This window comes from Coregonus lavaretus (genome assembly GCF_964263955.1).
Source record: "Coregonus lavaretus genome assembly, chromosome: 2".
Lineage (NCBI taxonomy): Eukaryota > Metazoa > Chordata > Actinopteri > Salmoniformes > Salmonidae > Coregonus > Coregonus lavaretus.
The window spans coordinates 7941292-7963940 of record NC_139989.1 but is presented as its reverse complement, the minus strand read 5'-3'; the positions used below and the strand labels follow the sequence as shown (position 1 = coordinate 7963940).

General features: G+C 45.1%; 1 protein-coding gene across 1 annotated transcript in view; it reads left to right on the top strand.

Annotated features, from left to right (window-relative positions):
- Positions 1-2876: 2876 nt before the first annotated feature.
- Positions 2877-22649, top strand: part of LOC311099966 (receptor-type tyrosine-protein phosphatase mu-like) — a gene marked incomplete at its 5' end in the record, with an annotated part of 135228 nt that continues 115455 nt past the window's right edge. Inside the window, one exon of the mRNA XM_084140689.1 lies at positions 2877-2979. Coding sequence (XP_083996815.1) covers positions 2877-2979 — 103 coding nt within the window. The remainder of the gene's footprint in view (positions 2980-22649) is intronic.

The window sequence follows — 22649 nt, the reverse complement described above, 5'->3', positions numbered from 1 at the left end:
ATTATGGTGTATTGTGTGTAGATTGATGAGTGGGGGAAAAACAATTTTATCAATTTTAGAGTAAGGCTGTAACGTAACAAAATGTGGAAAAAATCAAGGGGTCTGAATACTTTCCGAATGCACTGTATGTCATTATTTAAAAAAGCACCAGTAATGATGCTCAACTCTTACTGAGTTCTGTAGTGTGAATTAGTCTTTGGGTGCTGTAGCCAAGTCAAATGTAAATGTATACTCTGATTCTCCGTACTCTACACAGAGGGTCTCCTCTCTGGCACAGAACACACACTGTGAAGTCCTCCTGTGAGAGAGACTGCAGTCTGTCTGAGCCAGCCAGTCACCAGCTCTACTGTGAGCACTCCCTCCCTAATCTCCTCCACACAAGTATCAGTGAAATGTCACCCGGCCTTCTGAGGTCCCCTTCATCCCTCCCTCCCACCCGTCCTGTCCCCCTTTACTCCCTTCATCCCTCCCTCCCACCCGTCCTGTCCCCCTTTACTCCCTTCATCCCTCCCTCCCACCCGTCCTGTCCCCCTTTACTCCCTTCATCCCTCCCTCCCACCCGTCCTGTCCCATCTCATCCTTGCCAACTAGAGCAGGGGAGCGCCTGCCAAACCCAAAAGGGAGGATGAGGAGGACAAAGAGGAGGTCATGGAATTTGGCCAAAATAGGTTGTTTGCATATGATTCTAATACCAGTCAGAAATGACTGGGTTCGCATGAGAGAAGAATGAATCCAGTTCCTGGTAGCTAGCTAGCTCTCTCTCCCCAGTCGCCACATCCAGTTGCATGCCACTGTAATACATTATTCATAGTTGCCCGGAGGCAGTGAATCATCCAGGCAAGAACTAACAAAATTAGCCACCAATTAGTGTGTATTTATGGTGATCATGTTTTTCCCCTTCAACTCATACCAAAGGAGGGGAAAAAAGAAACTGCCAAGTGAACTTTGTCTTGTCTCCCTTTTCTCTTGCCCTTGAAAGCAAAAGGGATCAGAGAGATGGATGGAAATGGTGTGTGTGTTGGGGGGGGGGGGTGCTCCATATCATGGAAAGGCAGATCATAGCATATCTTCCCTGTGTGTATTGGATTGAAGTCTTCATCATGCGTATCTGGGACGTTCCTCTCTTTATTTCTAAAGCTGTGATCATTCCTTGGTAAATAGAGTCTAGTCTGTGTGTTGGAGGGGAGCTAGGAGAGGACTCCCTTATCTACTGGCTGAAAAACCAGTGTGCCATCACAGCAGCAAGATTTGTGACCTGTTGCCACAAGAAAAGGGCAACCAGTGAAGAACAAACACCATTGTAAATACAACCCATATTTATGTTTATTTATTTTCCCATTTGTACTTTAACTATTTGCACATTGTTACAACACTGTATATATATATATATATATATATATACACTGCTCAAAAAAATAAAGGGAACACTTAAACAACACAATGTAACTCCAAGTCAATCACACTTCTGTGAAATCAAACTGTCCACTTAGGAAGCAACACTGATTGACAATACATTTCACATGCTGTTGTGCAAATGGAATAGACAACAGGTGGAAATTATAGGCAATTAGCGAGACACCCCCAATAAAGAAGTGGTTCTGCAGGTGGTGACCACAGACCACTTCTCAGTTCCTATGCTTCCTGGCTGATGTTTTGGTCACTTTTGAATGCTGGCGGTGCTTTCACTCTAGTGGTAGCATGAGACGGAGTCTACAACCCACACAAGTGGCTCAGTTAGTGCAGCTCATCCAGGATGGCACATCAATGCGAGCTGTGGCAAGAAGGTTTGCTGTGTCTGTGAGAACACCAAGATTGGCAAATTCGCCACTGGCGCCCTGTGCTCTTCACAGATGAAAGCAGGTTCACACTGAGCACATGTGACAGACGTGACAGAGTCTGGAGACGCCGTGGAGAATGTTCTGCTGCCTGCAACATCCTCCAGCATGACCGGTTTGGCGGTGGGTCAGTCATGGTGTGGGGTGGCATTTCTTTGGGGGGCCGCACAGCCCTCCATGTGCTTGCCAGAGGTAGCCTGACTGCCATTAGGTACCGAGATGAGATCCTCAGACCCCTTGTGAGACCATATGCTGGTGCGGTTGGCCCTGGGTTCCTCCTAATGCAAGACAATGCTAGACCTCATGTGGCTGGAGTGTGTCAGCAGTTCCTGCAAGAGGAAGGCATTGATGCTATGGACTGGCCCGCCCGTTCCCCAGACCTGAATCCAATTGAGCACATCTGGGACATCATGTCTCGCTCCATCCACCAACGCCACGTTGCACCACAGACTGTCCAGGAGTTGGCGGATGCTTTAGTCCAGGTCTGGGAGGAGATCCCTCAGGAGACCATCCGCCACCTCATCAGGAGCATGCCCAGGCGTTGTAGGGAGGTCATACAGGCACATGGAGGCCACACACACTACTGAGCCTCATTTTGACTTGTTTTAAGGACATTACATCAAAGTTGGATCAGCCTGTAGTGTGGTTTTCCACTTTAATTTTGAGTGTGACTCCAAATCCAGACCTCCATGGGTTGATACATTTGATTTCCATTGATAATTTGTGTGTGATTTTGTTGTCAGCACATTCAACTATGTAAAGAAAAACGTATTTAATAAGATTATTTCATTCATTCAGATCTAGGATGTGTTATTTAAGTGTTCCCTTTATTTTTTTGAGCAGTGTACAAAATGACATTTGAAATGTCTTTTATTCTTTTGGAACTTCTGAGTGTAATGTTTACTGTTAATATTTGTTTTTTTCACTTTTGTTTACTATCTACTTCACTTGCTTTGGCAATGTTAACATATGTTTCCCATGCCAATAAAGCCCTTAAATTGAATTGAATTGAATTGAATTGAGTGGGAGTTGAGGACTCATATGCCTCCAGGAAGCCGCACCCTCTCAGCTGACCTGTGCCCAGGTTTAGTGGACCTGGATGGGCTGTCCCAGGGGCAGAGGCCTGGCAATCTGGGGGTCACCAGTAGCTAACACACATACACACAGATGCAACCCCCACCCCCTCACTTATACTGTAGTGCACAGACTGTGGACCGCTGTTGAAGTGGCTCATTTTGAGAGGTCAGACTACAGGTAGTGTTGTGGAAAGATCGTGACACACACACCCTGCAAGCTGTGTTGAGACTCGGATCGGGGGGAGAGAGTATCTATTCCTGTGTGTGTTTGAGTGAGTTTGTGAGTTGGGCTGGGTGGAGTTCTGGCCCTATTTCCTGAACCTTGTCCACAATCAATGTTCCATTTATAGAAATCAATGTGGAGGGTGGCTGGGCCGTGGGCTAGGAGAGAGGAGTGGGTGGGGGGAGGGCTGTTCCAACTTCCAGTAGTGGGAGTGGATCAGACTAGTGTTCATTCCACATTCATTACACAGTGAAACATGAACCCCCTGCCTGCATACTGTACCTCTCAGCTGTGTCGGCTGGCAGGGAGGGAAATGAGTCTGGTGAAAGCTGTGGAGAACAAAATGAAAGGGAGAAGAGTTGGATATGTGGGCAATCTTCCTATGTGTGTCACAATACATAGACAGGACTATAAAAAGCGCTGCATGAAATGGTTTGAATAACTCACCCTCGCCTACTACCGTTTCACTCCCTACTGATAACACCTTTTTTGTGCTGAAATATAGCAAATGCATCCACTGGCCAAAAGAGAGACAGAGTGGCAGCCAAGTCTCGTCTTGACTTCCTGACTGATTGTGTGACTGGGGTACAGAGTGTGGCTTTGTGCAGGGGAGCGAGAGAGAGCGAGAGGACATCAGCGTGAAAGAGAGAGAGGGGGGGGGGGGCAGAAGGGGAAGAGGGAGAGAAAGCGTGTGGGGGGACAGGAGGGAGAGTGGGAGAGAGTGACCAGCTGACGGACTGTCACGTTGGGGGAAGAGAGGAGGGCTGAGACGCAGGGCTGAGGCATACTATGGCTCTTGAGACTGGCCCTGTCAGTCAATACTGATGTGTCTCTGCTGCTTTCAATGCAGAGCCTTCTTCTTTCTCATAGCAAGGGGCTGTAGGTCAGTGTTGTCAGGGACTGAGGCATTTCCACTTTAAGTGAATTTGACTTTTCTGTCTTCCCTCCTCTCTCTTACCTCCACTCATTGTCAGTGAGTCTTTCTGACGGATACCAGCTAAATGCCAGGGAAAAGTCTGAAGGCTTGGCAAACGTCTGACAGTCTGTCCATCCGTCCATCTCCTTCTAGAAGTGACTGTAAGAGCATGTGGCGGTCCGTCACTTCTGCCCCCTCATTCGCTGTCACTTCCAATCCACTCTCCGCTTCCTGTAGCTCTCTCTCTCTCTCTGTCTCTCTCTCTGTCTCTCTGTCTGTCTCTCTGTCTGTCTCTCTCTCTCTCTCTGTCTGTCTCTCTCTGTCTCTGTCTCTCTCTCTCTCTCTCTCTCTCTCTCTCTCTCTCTCTCTCTCTCTCTCTCTCTCTGTCTCTCTCTCTGTCTCTCTCTGTCTCTCTCTGTCTCTCTCTGTCTCTCTCTGTCTCTCTCTGTCTCTCTCTGTCTCTCTCTGTCTCTCTCTGTCTCTCTCTCTCTCTCTCTCTCTCTCTCTCTCTCTCTCTCTCTCTCTCTCTCTCTCTCTCTCTCTCTCTCTCTCTCTCTCTCTCTCTCTCTCTCTCTCTCTCTCTCTCTCTCTCTCTCTCTCTCTCTCTCTCTGCTGCTCTCTCTGTCTCGCAGCCATCTCCCCCAGGACCCGCTCACTGCCGGTGGGGACGCGTGTCACGGGGCCATCGCTGTGTCAAAGTCAATCATCTGTCTGCACCGGTCGACACTCGGCTAGCGCCGCGCCTACGTGACCTCTGCTAATTAGAAAAAGGGCCCCTTGTTATTGATGCCCGCTCCTCCAGAAATAATGCAATTATGTCTCACTGGTGCCATGCTTATGGAGATGAGTCGCAAGCACCCTCTTGGGCTCATGAGCCGCTCCCCCGCTGGAAAGAATGCTATCCGACATGAGGCTGGTGATCTCATGGCGTAGAAATCAGCAAATGGTGATTGGAGCGGTGCACTGTAATTGGTCACTGTGTTGCAATACACTTGGAGTGTCAACAAATCAAGGGAGGGAATAAATAGGCAAGAGAGAAGATATCGAGGTTGAGCTAGCAGGTAATGACCCTGTTGTGGAGTGAGTCTGGGTCATCGTGTGTCTGTGTATGCCCGTTTTGGTTTGCTTCAGGAAACACTGTTTTCCTACCGTTGCTTGTTGTGCCTCCAGAGTCTAGACGACCTGCGATGAGGAGATTGTCTTGTAAAGGGAATATCGTAATAATGAAGATTGACGTAAATACCCGGATTTAAGGTTCATGGTTTGCAAATAAATAGCTTTTTTACAGAGCGACCTCCCGTGCCTCTGAACAGGCTGGCGCCACAGATGGACCCACAAATGAAAACACAAATCTTAAATTCAAATTGATGCTTTTCCTTAAAGATCATCGGGATTAGGATACATTTAATCCTGACTCGATGACTCCTGCCGGAGCCTCGTTTAATCAGAAAACATGCCTCGTACATATTCATCTCCTGGCTCGCTTCCTTGTCGGATGTTCTTAAGTGTCCCCCGCGCTCCCCGCTGTGAATATCTTCAATTTTATTATCTCCACTTCATAGGCTACCCAGGCCTGCTGTCTTGGAATGCACTTCTGGATTCCTCAAGTAATAGCATTTGCTCTTTGTCCTGTTTACAATGATTTACAGTTGATATCACGTCTTCATAATTTGTCTGTAGGTTTTATTGACCTTATGTTTACTTGCTTTCCAGCAGTAGCGTATGATTTAGTGACATCAGTGTTTTTATTGTTTTGTAATTCAATAGTTTTTATTGGGGATGTTAATGCATCATCAATTATAGACCGACATTGTACAAACCCTTAGTCCCAACCCAGCTTGACTCATCAGTATTTTATTATGAAACTGTTTTTTATTTTGTGTTTAAGTGTTGGACGGTTGGTGGCTCCCTCCCTGTCTGGTTTGGTGGATAAACTCTCCAGACGTGGCCCCTGATTTCCGCTCCGTTGCACCTGGCGCTTCCCCTTTCCTCTCTCCCTTCATTCCCGCTCTCCCCCAGCCCAGTATCACCAGGAAACAGGAAGGAGGGATGCAGAAGGAGGGGAGGTTTCAGTCCCTAAGGGAACATCAGGAATAAAGACCAGAAATGACCAAATGACTAGCATGCATGTTTGGGGAGGTGATCTGAGGAAAGCGGTTCAAGGAAACTAGCGTTACGCTGGAGCAGGGCACCATCTGGCTATCTGCACAGTGAGAGGCCCCTGCGGTGTTGAGTTGACTCTGGGATGCCTTAATGATGTCTGTGTGAATAGGGAGACTCTGGAACACAATAGCATGTGTATACTAGTGTGTGAAGAGTTTTCTTAAGGGTTTAAAATTCCAGAAACTTTAAAAAAGTTCCCAGGTTTTTCAGGGGGAGGAAATACACCAAGGGGAGTGAATCCACCAATCATCCAAACGGGATTTATGAAAAAAAATCTAATTTTGGGAATTTCTGGCATTTTGCAACCCTAGTTGTGTAATAGTTATCAGTAAGTGTATGTGTCAGAGTGTGTGAAATCCAAGGGACAAATCTGTGCGTCCTGACACTTGTAGCAGCCGGCCCAGAACCAGAGTAGGAAGGAGGGTGTGGTTGGGTTTAGACATTTGTGGGAGTGTGGGTAGAGATCTGGATGTTCCTCTAGCTGCAGAGCCCCAGTCTATCAGCGCTTAACCAGCTGTGGGAGACACAAAACAGAAACACACCTCCTATCCCTCCCCTGGTCCAATGGGTGTGTACACACTTCATCAATCTGAAACCACGGAAACCAGAGGAAACAACTGAATTGGATGGCTTTGATGCACCATGCTTATGATGAGACCATGTTTTCTCTTCCAGACAGACTATTTGAAGATCTTTATAGAAATCTACACAGAGATGTTCTCTCTCTTTGTGTGTGTCTCCTTTTATCTCAGAAAGCCATGGTGATGTACGCTGGGATGACTCAATGGAACAATGGCTCCTTTGTGTGGCCCCAACACTTGTATTTATTTATTGCTAAGCATCTTTCCAGATCCTACCTCTAGATTGCCTTTAATGAAAATAATGCAGCATCCTCAGTGCATCCAAGGGAACAAGAGGAGAATAAAGTGCATGGTAATGCAACAAAATAACCTTTTGTCCGTTGACATTTAAAAAAGAGTCTGACTGGTTAGCTTCTTTACGAGACAAAAAAAATACTCTCTATTTTGAATTTCTGCTTTCTCCTGTTATTGACACACTTGAATGTGCAGGGCTTGAATCCTTGTAGATCTGGTAACTGCTGTTTTTCTTTCACTGGTTAAGCAGCAAGTCTATCGTGACACGAAGACTGCTTTATCATTTGATTTAGCAATTTCATCACACAAGGTTTTAGCTAGTCTGTTCTGGTATCTATAGGGTTTTGTATTCATCAACCTGATTGAATTAGTTACATTGCAAAGAGCTTGGTTTATTAGCTTTCCCACTCGCATACTAAATCCAAGTTATTCTGATCGCTGAGGGAGGAATTTCCTTAGGAACAGACAGAAATCTAAACTAAATGCCATCACAACCGTAGAATCCCATTTAACACCCAGGTCTGAATGGTGAATTTGGTTTAGATTTTAGTCATTTAGCAGACGCTCTTATCCAGAGCGACTTACAGTTAGTGCATACATTATTAAAAAATGTATTATAAAAAAAAAAATCATACTGGCCCCCCATGGGAATCGAACCCACAACCCTGGCGTTGCAAACGCCATGCTCTACCAACTGAGCTACATCCCTGCCGGCCATTCCCTCCCCTACCTTGGACGACGCTGGGCCAATTGTGCGCTGCCCCATGTGTCTCCCGGTCGCGGCCGGCTACGACAGAGCCTGGATTCGAACCAGGATCTCTAGTGGCACAGCTAGCACTGCGATGCAGTGCCTTAGACCACTGCGCCACTCGGGAGACTAGCTAGCTGTTAATTGATGAGTGTTAAGAGACAGTATGGCAGAAGCTGTCATTAGTTTGGCCAGGGGACTGGAGAAATGGAGGGAAAGTGATGCTTCCTACCCAGACAGACAGCCTGCCGTGCAGCGTCTCCCCCCAGCCCTTCCAGTAATCACCCAGGCATGCCATTCCCAAAAGCCCAAAGGCAGCCTCCCACCAGGGGCCCCCACCGCGGCACGATTTATGGGGCCAGCATTTGTAGGGGCCAAACTCCCACAGGGCTGGATAACCCTCAGGAATCCCCAGGCCGTCACTGGGAGGTGGGCTACGAGTGGAGCCGGGACATTCGTGAAGGGGCGGGGAGAGATTTTGGGATAGTCTTTTGGTTAAGGGGGACTGGTGTGTCTGTTGGGGTTGGACAGTGTACCTCAGACCAACTGTGGACTGACTTTAGGACCCTTGCCTGGTGACCCCTAGGGGGTTAGGGCACGTGGGGGGGGGGAGTGTATCAGCTGGAGTGAGTAGTGACATCAGAGAGATTGGAAGAACAAAGAAAGACTGATTAAAGAGACTGCTCTGAGACAGTGGGAGACTGTTTTAATGGGCCTCTGGCCCTCTGCACATATAAATGATTGCATAGTTTATGCTAATGTTAGATTACTTGATGGGTATTAAGATGGTTATGCACAGTCTCTGGTTATGAACAAAGAGAATAATGTTATGTTAATGCCTGTCTTGATGTAGGAAACAGGCCTACTCTTTAACAGCACAGCAGAGTCAAGACTGTGATCGTTCTTCAAGTTACTCAACCAACTGTCCTTACAGCTGTATCCCAAATACATGGTCACAATGCAACATTAGCCCATGTTAAGTTTTGTGTAAATGCCTTGTAGAATGACTCCGGAATGTTCCAGCATCCTTCCATCATGGCTCGGATAACAGACATAAACTGTGTGTGACCTCCACCCCGCTGTGCAACCCTACTTGAATCTGTGTATTAGACCAGTATGAAAACTATGCTGTGTACATTAAACCAATCTGTATACAATATATAAGACCAACATGACTCTCCTAAAAAGGATTTCTCACTAGAATGAGTTGTGGTGTTATTTTCCGTCAGGGTAAAAAACGCTATGACTGTCTCTGCCTGACTGACATTGAACTTCACCAATCTATCAATTTACAAGACAGCTCTCGAAGCCATAATGATATTTCTACCGAAAGCTGCTTTTCCCTTCATAAATCCGTCTATATAATCCCCCCTAGATAGGCAAAATGTTGCCCTGAGCTTTAGCTCTCTGATTGAGCGCAGGGAGAATCTATTAACATGCAGAAGTGGGTAAAACTAGACTGCTACTCACCGTTGTCTATTAAGAATAAAGAACGGTTTGTTAGCACATCACTCAGGCTCATCAGAGGAAAATGGGTCGACTCTGAAAGAGTTAGCCATCTCTCAGATATCAAGCAATTCCCATTTTAAATTGGCTTAAGAGCAGAACACAGCACTCCTAGCAACAGCTTTACAAGCTAAATGAGTCTTGAGGTGTAAATTGGCGAGCAGATGCGCTGTTCTGTTTGCAATATGTCCTTTTTTTCACCCTCATCCGTGCTATGTGGATGTGTAGCGTATGAATTCCCCCCCTACTGCTTTTCTTCCAAACTTCCTACGTGGCAATTAATGAATGCCATTGACGACTCGAGCTCAGGTTTGACAGATTCCTCAAGCTGCAGAGCGGGCTGCCTAGGTCACAGTTATTGCCAATTCAACACACAGCTAGGATTATGCCGGATATTAGGGATTTACACTATTTACTGCTACAGCTGATGTGGCTGAACCCCAGAAACTGTTTATGTACTGTATGGGGGGCTTTTTCCTTTTTGTGTGCATTGCATTCCTGTTCATTCATGTGAATGGAGAGGGATAGAGGAAGGGAGGGAGAGGAGAAGCCTGACCATACCCAGGCGATCTGCCAGTGCTTTAATGGAGTCCATATTTGGAAGGCAGCTACAGGGTCAGGACTGTGTGCAGATCTCCACACACAGAGGATAGGTCCAGGCCCAGCCAAGCCGCATGGACCCTGACCAAGAGGAGCTGTTTTGGCCGCAGCGCTCAGATCTACAGATTTGACTAGAACCCCAGAAATATTTCACCTCCGACACTCTGACCACAGCTGTCCGTGCATCCAACTGGAAAAAAGAAATGTAAAAGTATCTCTTCATCTTGCTCTACTTTCCTCTCTCTTCTCTATTTTTGACTTTGTGAATATGAACGAGGCCTTTGAAGGTATGCCTTGTGAAAACATTGGTAGAAGATGGAGGCACCAGTGAATGACTGGAAGGTCGGGTCAGGTTAAGTCCCTGTTTATTCAGAATAACTGGGCCTGATTGATTAGTGTGTGTGTGTGGTATGGCCAAAATGCCTCAAGCCATTCACATCCGGCCTCTCCGTACTATTGGTCTCACTACATGTTGTGATTCCAGTGTTTGTTTTAGTATTGACTGAATCTCTGGCCAATCCATACAGTTTTTTTTTCACCTTCTAAATTTGACTGTGGGAGATTTCACTGAAGTGGTCTTGCAGAGGGCTCCTTCTAAGAAAATTCGGGGTACATTCCTGTTGTTGGACTTTTTTCAGTGTTCAATGCAAAAATGTGCTGTGTCAAACTGAACCCAGGTTTTTGCCATTTGCAGGAAGTACTTTGGGCCAATTTTACTACTATGATAGTACCTACTTTTTACTATCTGGCTTAAAAGCAGGCCTCCATACGTACTCAACCTTGAAGTATTCTCAGTCTCTTACATAAGTGTGCTCTGTATTTTTTTCTCTCCAAACCCAACAACAAAGCCCTTTTAATGTTGTTTACGTCCCTGATGGGAGATCAAACACAATATTCTTCCCTTCTGGAGAGGCATATTCCTGGGAGTAAATGTTGGCACGATAACCTCCCAGGTTTGGACAAATTAGGCCTCCGGAACCTGCGGCGAGGCAGATGGAGAGATGTCTTAATGCGGCTTCAGTGAGAGGCCCTCGCTCTCTCTCTGGTTTGCTTGATCCTAGGTTGTTGACTAAAAAAAGGCTTGTTTGGCCTGCCGGAGCTGGCGAGGGCCTGCTGCTGAGTTTTCTGTAAAACAGAAAGCTGAAGAGAGGGGTCAGTGAGGTGCTGTCCCAACCACCCCACCCCTCCATCTACATCACACGGAGAGGCCCCTGGCTGGCCCCCACCCTGGCGCACCTTGTTCGCCCGCAGGCTAATCGAATGGTAACTGGTCCAGGAATAAATCATCTTTCAAGCCTCTGCGATATTGAGCCGTGGCGGCATAGTGAATCAGTTGAGACAAAAATATACATCCATCATGTCTCTCGCTGTCAGAGCTATGGGGCGGCAGGGGAAGCAGGGCGGCGTTGGTGGTACGTGTTGATTTGTTTGTGCCCCGTTTGTAGCAGAGAAACAACGAGCGGGAGTGAGGAAAGGGCCCCTGGACCTCTAAGTGCAACAGACAAAGCATCTGGAACACAACTGTGCAGTGGATGTGTCTGCCAAGCTCTTGTTCAGCCTGCGGTTTGTAGTCGTGGATCTGCTGCTGATTCACTGTTTTCCCCATTTTGTTGTTGGGTTTTTATTAGAGGCCTCGGCTGGGTCTATAAACACAGCCTACAGAACCTTTAGTAAAATCATGGACAAAAGGCGAGTTGACTCAGCCCACCTTTTCTGTGCACTCCACTAGAATGATTCATTCGTGGAAATATATTTTGCTTTGTAGCAGCTGAATCCAATCAATAATGAGACCTGTATTGTGCCAATATGTATCCAATTCAAAACTCTACGGTGTGGGTTTGACATAAAAGTGGGTTTATTTTGAATACATGTTTTGTAGCCTACATATGTCCCTTTTGAATATAGAACCTGTTGAATCTACCCTTAGAATGTAAATTATAGGTATTTCTTTGAAAAAGCCATTTTTTTTATTTGAAGGCTGTGTGTTAAGGAAAGGTCAGAATGAAACCGTATCTTAAGAAATGTTCTTTAATAGAAAAATAACTGTAATGCTCCAAGTGAATGGAGTTGCTAAATAGCTACATGGCTACAGTAATCCAATTGCTTTCATTTTGACACCCACGGTTTGTTGAAGTGCAATTCCACGGTAATAGAATTACGCTGAGACTCAGATTTTTCACTTTAAAATGTATGCCAAACAAAAAAACATTGATTTCAAAATTCAACAAACCATACAACTCTATGCTCAATGACTACTTTGAACAATTTACACAGAAGATCAAAAATTACATTTACTGGAAGAACTGTGCAGATGTGATGTTTGGTAAAAAGATTTACTATAAAATATCCCTCAGCACAGTTCTTCCTGTAAACGTTTTTTTGTAAAATGTTTGGTGGAAATTGTAAAAATCTTTGTGCATAGTTTTATGGTTTTGTTAAACTTTGAAATCAATGTTATTTTTTTTGGTATGCTTTTTTAAAGAGAATAAAACGGCAGATTTTTCCACATTGCCGGCTTGGGTATTCGAATCAGCAACCTTTCGGTTACTGGCCCAACACTCTTAACCGCTAGGCTACCTGCCGCCGGACAGTAGATCTGTGCATAATTAGAAAACATGTTCGGCCCAAATGGAGACGAAGTAGCTTTCATGCGTTTATCTCATTTCCACTTTTGGCGTTCATTTACACAGAATGATTAAATCCCCTTGTCATCTTGCGAATATGCATCTGAGAGTTTTTTTATGATTCCTCTGTAAACTGCATCTGTCAGGAATGTGGACATTTTGTTTGCTGGGCATTCCTCTTCTTTCGGTGACAGCGAGTAGAGCGAACCATGTGGGATTTGTGTTTCTCTCCCCTTCGAGTCGCTGTACAAATACTGAGGGGTTCAGCAAGTAGAGAACTCAAGTTCAGCACACTGCTGAGGAATCTGTCCATTTAAAGAGGTCGTTGAACTGGCACCACGTGCGCTGGTTTGGCAGAATGTGAGGGGGGAGCTGAGAAAGAGAGTCCCCTTAGTCTTTTTTATCTGCAGGCTCTGATAACAGATGAAGTCTGGGATGAATGAGCCATGGCTAGGAACAGGATTTATTGTTCTTTTCATAAATAAATAAAAATCAGATAATTAGTCTCCTTTTCCATGTGAATCACAGACCGAACCACCCATTCAAGAGATACTAAGTCTGTGAATTTGATATAATTTATATTTTTCTCGTTTCCTACGCTAATTTTATGCCAGTAGCAGAGCATTAAAAACAGCTCTATGGAGCCTGCCCTCTCTGTGTGTGTAAGCCAGGCCCCTGTTGAATATTTATATCTGCAGAGCTACGCAGGGCCTCGGCAAGACACACCAAGTAAGGCATGTGAGCCCTATCTAACTGGGCTGCATCCAAGTGGTCCCCATTTGACCTACGAGCTGCTATGCGGAGACCAAACATTCTCACTCTCCAACATAACGACTTGGACTTCCCTGTCTAGTACCCTGAAATACAGAGGGTGGAGGTCCTGTGTCATACTGGAACGTTTTCTCCCCTACTCAGTCAAACAGATGGAGGCTATAGCTTCCCTGAACCGCCTTCAGCTGTTTATCACCTACACAGACAAACTGTCATTGTCAAAATATCTACGTCGATCACTCCTGCGCTTATTCACTCACTCTCTCTTGGGCTCACATGGAATACTGCACACGTAGCGCAGGGAGTGCAAAAGGTCACATTTGGCTCATGGCATGGCTTTTACGGCTCAAACGGAGACTCCAGAGGGTTTTCATTCACTCTCTGAAGTTCCACAGGCCGGGCTATAAATGTAGGCTAGTAGCCACCCTCCCCACTCCAGTGTAGTACCACCACACTAGTAAAACCACAAGCTCTAATTACCCCCAATGGAAAGGGAGGCGACTGACTGACTGGCATCCCTTATTTTTGTCCGATCACTTATCAGTTACTGGGTGTGTCGCAGTGTCAAATGCGTCTATTGACAGGAGGTGTAGGGTCGATTCTAAAAACAGATGTTGAACGCACAGTTTTGCAGCACAGTGCGACATGTAAAAGCAGGATTATACTCATTGTCTGCTAGCATGCACGAATGATCAGTCTCACAATGACTTTATGTCATAGGAATGTTTAGTGCAACGGGACCTTGGATATATTGTACCTTGTCCGTGCAAAGCCTGATCACAGCTGTTGGCCGTCACATGGTATACAGTACCTCAGCGCCACGCTCCCCCAATTTACAACATGCTTAGAATACGTTTCACTGCATAGCTCAATCACTCACTGTCAGTGCGCTTGGCCAGCTGTGCACAGTTGTGTTATGTGACAAAATTAGCTACTCTGTCACAGTGCTACAGTACATACTCGAATTACCACCTCCCTCATCTCACTGTCTGCAATCATCATCGTTGTCTCAGTGAGGCTTACTAGTCGAGACTCGTCCTAATAAAGCAACATCGTGGCCTTAGACTGAGACTGTGGTATAATTATGGAGTGGAAGTGAGTTAGTTTATGAAAGCTTGGAAGACACAGTGAACGAGGAAGCGGCGAATCTCGTAGCGGCGAATCTCCCCGTCGCTCGGACGTCTCATCCGTCATCATTTGGTGGCGGTGAGAGGAGGGAGACTGCCCGCCATCCCTCACGTCTCCTTAGCGGCCCACTCAGGAGGCCATTCCATCTGATTTCACATCCCCCTTACCTGGCGCTCCGCTATTTGCGTCTCCCGGTCATCCTTCATCCTTCTGCTATCACACGGCCGCTGTGTTGTTTAATAGCTTCAGTGAGACAAAGAGGAAGTTTGCTGGTGTTGCTTTGTAACAACAGGGACGTCTGGTTTCACCCCCTCTTGAATCTGTTTTAATGACAGCTTCTACGCGTGTTGCAGCAAATGGTACAGTCAAGATGTCAAACACTTAGCTTCCTCTATTGCTAGTCCTACGTTGATTGCTTCATTGTATTTAAGCCAAAGCCTGACAGTACTGTTTTGGTCCTCCCGGGGTACATGGTCCATCTAGATTCCCACATTTCTGTGTTTAGCCCCGTTGAACCCGGCTAATGAATTATATGGCCACTTTGATCCGAGAGGACCCAGGTAATCACAGGGGACTGCTGAAACAATGGTAAGATAGAGCCTGATTAAATTGGTTTCCCCCTCCCAGTAGATGGATGGACGGTGGCTGGGGATAGCCAAACAAGGCATTGGAAGAGGGTAAAACCATTGACAGTGTGCTGAGGCTGCTAGAACCAGACTGCTATTTGCAATGTCTCTCATCCACCTGTGGAGAAATGGGATTATTCTTCTCCCTGTTCCTCAGACTCTCTCCCATTTCTGCTGGGTCGTGTACACCACTGCTACATTTCCATTAGTAGGATGTCCACTTGGCTGATCAAGTGTATCTCCCAGCTGGGAGGTAAGGGGGGTGGGGGGGTAGTATCGAGTGAGTGGCCTCCTGGTGCATAAAGTGAATGGTTGGCTGGGGTCTGCCAGAGTTTGCGAGAAGCTCGATATGAGCATAATATGATTAATTACTTCTGCTGTTTGGGTCAATGGGGCTGCGTTTAAACCGCAGGTCACCTCTCAGCATAATGCATTTTAGATTCTCACCCTTATTGATAGAGAAATAATGAAGTCATGAATAGCCGAACGCTCCCGTCAATGTTTCAACGATTATATGGTCTGAGTGGTAGTCTCCCATGGTTTACAGAAAACGGCTTGCAGATGATGCGTGAATTTATTTTAGAATAGATTTTGAAATTCCACAACTGCAGTGTAGTGGAACAGCGATGGGCAGTTACCAGTCTCTAAATTTCAAGAGTAGAAACTTAAAGGTGTTGGAGGAAAACATTGATACAAATCCAGATTTGTTAAGGCCAGCGACACTGATTCCGTATGCAACTAAACTCTCAAAAACTGTCAGCTCTCAGTACTTTAGAACAGCCATAATGTGAACCATGTCAGATGGTATTATTAACACTAAAATTACACCTTTCAAAATAGCCAGTAAGTTGATGTCAATGAAAGTGACTGAAGAGTGCCGTAACTTCATAAATCCACAACTATTACAATGTTCTCTAATGAAACACATTTTAAAGAGTGGGTGATGCAACTGACAAACTTTCCCCCTCAAACTGTAATGAAGAGAAAGTCTTATCTACTGAGAAGGAAAGGATCGGGTCCTGTATGGCATGTGTCCCTGGATGGCCAGTGGAATATGCAGTCGACTCGGAGCCTGGCCATTCCTTTATCCCCCTGGGATCCCGCTCCCTTGTTGTTCTCCCAAATTATTTTGGGATTATCCTAATCTCCCTGACCTGGAGGCGGTCTGTCTTACTTGAGTTGAGGCCCGAACTGTGAGAGCCTACCGGTCTGGCTGTTTCAGCTCTCTCTGCTGATGAAGGTACTGTAGATTGCAGCATGTGACATGCCCCCCTTCCCCTCCCTCCCAAAGCCTCAGTTGTTGATCTGTGATTTCCTCTCTTTGAACAGAGCCGCTGCAAACAGCCTGGCTGTTCCGCAGGGCCCAGTGCAGTTCAGTGCTATTTAGTGCCCGAGGGGCCCAAATAACGTTTGTAACGCTCTGATTCTACGCCAGAGCACATAATTACAAGGTGTTAAGGGAAAATGTGTGGTGCGACGCACAGGGTGTAAAGCTCTTGTCATGTTTTTGTCTGGTCTTCCCAGAGAGTTATAACTTTGTTTAGGCTGAGTTGCTGCGGCGACGCACGAGACAGTTTATCACGGTTGCTCAGGAGTCATAAACGCATCGATGCAGAGATTGAAACATCTAATTCCCCCCGCAGGTGTCTAGACTCTTTTTTTCATTTCTGAGACCAGGCTGCTATCTGGATCTGGAGCAAGCTGGAGCAATACACAGCCTGACCAGCATCTCTCCTCCCCAATGGAAGACATTAACCAGGGAAATCTCCCTGCCTCATTGGTTTTCCTCTAGAAGGAGAGATGACATTGGGAGAATGCGAGAGAATAGCATTCGCCAACTGATGATGACATGGAAATTGACCGCATTTTAAAAGCCTTTCTAAAGGCCTCCCAAACTAAACGGGCATTCTCTTCAGGCAGCCTATTCTGACAGAGCTAAGATGGGTCCTCGACACCTGGCTAGCTCCCTCAGATAAACAAAAGCAAAAAAAATAAGGATGGAATGGGCCCATCAGTCCCAAACGGGTTTAACAGCGGGATTCTCAGGGCTCCAGCTCGTATCGGTGGCACAGCCGGGGAGAGAGAGTGGAGAGATAGCAGGCATCTGGTTTTAAATTACCTGAGATTGCTTTTGTGCCTGGTGTCCTCTGGGGACTGAGGGGAAGACAAGACGCTCATAAACCCAGGAACAGGCCACAAGGGACCACCAAGCCCAAATGCACACTCGGGGGTTTCCCTCACCAGAGTGGACCGGGTGTTAGGGGCCATGTAATTGCCCAGCTGGGATGGGGAGGAGGACGGTATTATTTCTACCATCTCTGTGGAATTACCTGTTATATAGGAAGCTGTTACGGGTGGAACAGGCACTGCTGGGATAGGGGATGGGTGCAAACCACATCTGCTCAGGCCTTGCATTGTTGAATTTATCAGGACACAAGCAGATAGGTTTATGGGTATGACTCCTTATCAAGAACCGCCATTGCATTTTATGTTTTTGTGTGTGATGGACATCACATTTTGAGTTTATTTAGGCAGTTTTTCTCAATAGTGTTGGTGTGTCATAGATTTATTAGCAACAAAAGTGGCAGTTTTAGTCAGACACATGCATGTCAACTTTCCAGAGTTATAAAAAAGAACAAAGTGCAGCACATATCCTCTGTTCAAGAATAACTATTGTAGTGGTAGCGGGTCCAACAATAAAAGCACTTTTAAGGAAAAATGTGAAAATATTGGGGAGGAATGGGTTCCATCATGAGGAGGATTATTGATTGTGGCCAGTGGCTCATTGCTATGAAAAGACTGATGGAGTTAAAAAATTGCACAGCATATCAGACTATAAAGGCCAATGGAGCGCCTCTCACACAGAAATCTGAAATATTTATCACATAAATCTTGTACCGGCTTTAGTGTAGCTTTGGTCTGTTTGCTTGTTTTATTTTTTCTTGAAAGGCAGAGAAGATGACCGGGAAGAAGCGTTATCGATCGAGGAGGATGAAGGGATGAGGGAGATAGGGTCCTCTGAGGCCCCGTCAGACCCTTTCATGTACACCCCAACGTCTCGCTAAAGCATTGCTCACTCCTTTGCCCAGGCATCAATTAAACTGACTGTCCACACTGTTTAGATTTACTGTTAGCCAGACACTGGCTCTGGAGAGAAGGGTTGGGCGGTATCCAGATTTTCATATAGTCATACCGTCCTCCTCTCATCCCGGGATTTATGGTATTACCGGCTTAGTACACAAGGAGGCTCCCCTAAAAAGTCCAGAATGCTAATAATGTGCACAAGTAATAGTGAATTTCAATGAAGGCTGCTAGCTAAATATGCTAACAAGCGCAAACGAAAATAAACAAATTGCAAAGACCGGCAATCCAGCTCATAAAGTTATACATACAGTACCAGTCAAGTTTGGACACACCTAGTCATTCAAGGGTTTTTCTTTATTTTTACTATTTTCTACATTGTAGAATAATAGTGAAGACATCAAAACTATGAAATAACACATATGGAATCATGTAGTAACCAAAAAAGTATTAAACAAATCAAATATATTTTATATTTGAGATTCTTCAAATAGCCACCCTTTGCCTTGATGACAGCTTTGCACACTCTTGGCCTTCAGAAAGTATTCACACCCTTTTACTTTTTTGTTGTTGTGTTACAGCCTGAATTTAAAATGGATGAAATTGAGATTTTGTCTCACTGGCCTACAAACAATACCCCATAATGTCAAAGTGGAATTGTTTTTAGAATTTTTTACACATTTGTAGTGGCAAGCCTAAATAAGTTCAGGAGTAAACATTTGCTTAACAAGTCACATAATAAGTTGCATGGACTCAATCTGTGTGTAATAGTAGTGTTTAACATGATTTTTGAATGACTACCTCATCTCTGTACCCAATACATACAATTATCTGTAAGGTCCCTCAGTCGAGCAGTGAATTTCAAACACAGATTCAACCGCAAAGACCAGGGAGGTTTTCCAATGCCTCGCTAAGCAGGGCACCTATTGGCAGATGGGTAAAAAAAAAAAAAGAAGCTGAGATTGAATATCCCTTTTAGCATGGTGAAGTTATTAATTACACTTTGGATGGTGTATCAATACACTGTCACTACATAGATACAGGTGTCCTTCCTAACTCAGTAGCCGGAGAGGAAGGAAACCGCTCAGGGATTTCACCATGATACCAATGGTGACTTTAAAACAGTTACAGAGTTTAATGGCTGTGATGGGAGAAAACTGAGGATGGATCAACAACATTGTAGTTACTCCACAATACTAACCTAAATGACAGAGTGAAAAGAAGGAAGCCTGTACAGAATCAAAATGTTCCAAAACATACATCATGTTTGCAATAATGCACTAAAGTAAAACTGCAATAAAATGTGGCAAAGCAACAAACTTTTTGTCCTGAATACAAAGTGTTATTTTTGGGGCAAATCCAACACATCACTGAGTACCACTCTTCATATTTTCAAGCATAGTGGTGGCTGCATCATGTTATGTATGCTTGTCATCTGCAAGGACTAGGGAGTTTTTTCTGAAAAAAATACGTGGAATAGAGCTAAACACAGGCAAAATCCTACAGAAAAACCTGGTCTGCTTTCCAACAGACACTGGGAGACAAATTCATCTTTCAGCGGGACAATATATACACTGGAGGGGCTTACCAAAATACATTCAATGTTCCTGAGTGGCCTAGTTACAGTTTTGACTGAAATCGGCTTGAAGATCTATGGCAAGACTTGAAAATGGCTGTCTAGCAATGATCAACAAACGACATGAGAGCTTGAAGAATTTTCAAAAGAATGTGCAAATATTGTACAATCCATGTGTGTAGCTCTTAGACTTAACCAGAAAGACTCCCAGCTGTAATCACTGCCAAAGGTGTAACGGATTGACTCAGGGTGTTGAATATTTATGTAATCAATATGTTAGTGTTTTATTTTTCATTAATCTTTTACAAATGGTATCATTTTTCATCCACTGTGACATTACAGAGTAATTTATGAATATCGTTGACAAAAAAATGACAAATCCAATTTAATCCCACCTTGTAACACAACAAAATGTGGAAAAAGTCAAGGGGTGTGAATACTTTCTGAAGACACTGTATTCTAAAGTTCTATTGTTGTGTTGTCATCTGTGGCTGGCTACACCAAATGTGATTGAGCTATGTTTAGTTAAATTGTGTAAGAGGGGAAGGTACTGTATGCTCCATCTCTTGAAGTTAGCAGTGCCTCAGTAGTGTTGCTATTGGCAGTACAATGCCAAGAACAACAGTCTGAGAGAGACCAATGAATGTATGCCTCTTGGCCTCATTTCATTGTCATGGTGTCAAAGCAAATAGCAGGAACCCAAGAATAATCCACTAGGGACGTCTGGTCTTAGTCTAGCCCATTCAAAGCAGGGCCTTGGACACATACAGTACTACCCCTCCTACATTAGAGCAGGCCTGAGTTGTTGCCAGAAGAGAGACCAGAGAGCATGGCCCTATTGAATTACATTACAGGGCTAGTATCAATAGCAGACAGCATTGAATAGAAAAGGTTTAAAAACACAGTAGCGCAAAATGACCCTAAAATATCTCCGGTAGGAGAAGGAAATAGTAATAAATCTGTCAGAGACAACCCTGCCACAGGTAGGATATCAAGCAACTGCGAGAACATTGCCTTTCAATTTGTAGTCTCTCTGTCCGCTTTGTATCAGCGGGTCCTTATTAAACCGGCGAACTGCCCACACTGCCCAAGAGTAAATGTGTGTTTACCTCCCCAAGAGTCTGTGTGTGTTTACCTCCCCCTCGTCAAGATGTAATCACAGCGCTGTAATCTTAACCCCCGAAATGGCGTGATCCGGGGAAAAGGCCCAGCGACCCTCCGTCTGCGTCTGCCGATAACGGGAGGAGCGAGATTTACAAACTGTTGCTCCTCACCGCTGAGTAATTATTAAAATAGTACTATCCACAGTTTCCCCATGGGGAAGGGAAGAGCAGCTTTTTTTCAGAGGGGTGAATAGAATAGGCTATATATCTTTGTTGCTGAATGCTGTTTCCACCTCCTCTCTCTGCATTCTGTGCGTGTGCATTTAATGGCTCGACGCGGGTCCAAGTAAATTGATTCTATCATCGTGGGGTAAGGACACAGTGGCGGGCCATCAGTGGCGATGAATGAAAGAGCTCTCCCCGGCAAGTCGCTCTCCCCGCTCGCCGACTCCACTAGCACCACGCTGCTTTCAGTCATTTCAATAGAGAACACCAACCTCACATTCACTGGCTATTTCTTTCTCTCCCTTTTGATATGGAGCTGTGTGTGTGTGTTTCGTGTGTGTGCTGCGGACGCAGCAGTGTAAACAACAGAATAGGCCTAAACATCTCTCTCTTCCTGACTACCGATCTGTGTTTCGTGTGCCATGGTCCGTGTAATGGATCAGTTGAATGTTCTCAGTGTTATTCACATTACCGACATGTAGGTGTGACACGGTACACTAACTGATTAGCATTGCTTGCTTGGTCTTTGACCTAGTAGTCTAGTTGCAGTGTGCTACATGGGACTTGATTGCTGACCATGTTTAAATTGAGGCTTATGATCCTGTTGGAAATCCCCCTATAGTTTCCACTCTTTGCCAACTTTCTGATGGTCTCTGATATGACCCTTTGAACCTCTGCTCTAGGATATGTTGTGTACAGTAGACATGACAATACGTTTCTCTCGGTACCAAAGAGAACAAGCTTATCACTTCATTCTGTCTCTGAAAGCCCAAATGACTAGTTGTTGTTCATGTAGAAACGAAATGGCATCAGAATGCAGAAATAATACACGGTTCTGTCAAAATCAGAGCAAAGCAGCTCCGAAACATTTTGTCAGTGTTGCTGGCTGGTAGGCGATCAGTTTTTCCCCCGCACAGTACACAACAAGCGCTTAAATTACATGCATCTCGGAGTCATTACATCTAAACCTTGACAAGGCGTCAAAGCCCATGGTGTCACTAAATATATTTATTTAGTCTTTTCAAGGAATTGAATCACACCCGTGCAGCCAAAGAAACACTGCTTAAGGGTAAGCACATGGAAAGGCGGGGATTTACTCACTTCCTCTTTGAATATGTCAATACTGAGCTTTTTGCTTTGATTTATTCACTCCTTCCACGATATGTGGTTGATATGTCTTTTTGCAAATCCTCTGTCCAATTCACAGAATGTCACACCAGGTTCTGAACAATATGTGAGCAATGCTCTCAGCCGTACTTTTTTTATTACGAAGGCATGCCTTTGTTCAATCACCTCAGAACTTGTTTATACACAGAGGACATTGCACATAGCAGCGTATTTATATTCTACCTGACCTGTTATATTGATGTAAGTGGAAGTTGAATCCAATCAAAGCCGGCTTCCCTCCCTGGCCACTGCCAGGTATACAGATATCAGTTAGAAGCAGTTGTGACAGGAAACTCTGAGAGAGTGTTCTGAGCGTTGTAACAAGGACTGTTGTGGTAGAAACTGAAGTGGTGTTGTGTTTCTCTGTGTCTGTGGTTGCCATAATGTCGGGTTTGCCTGTTGCCAT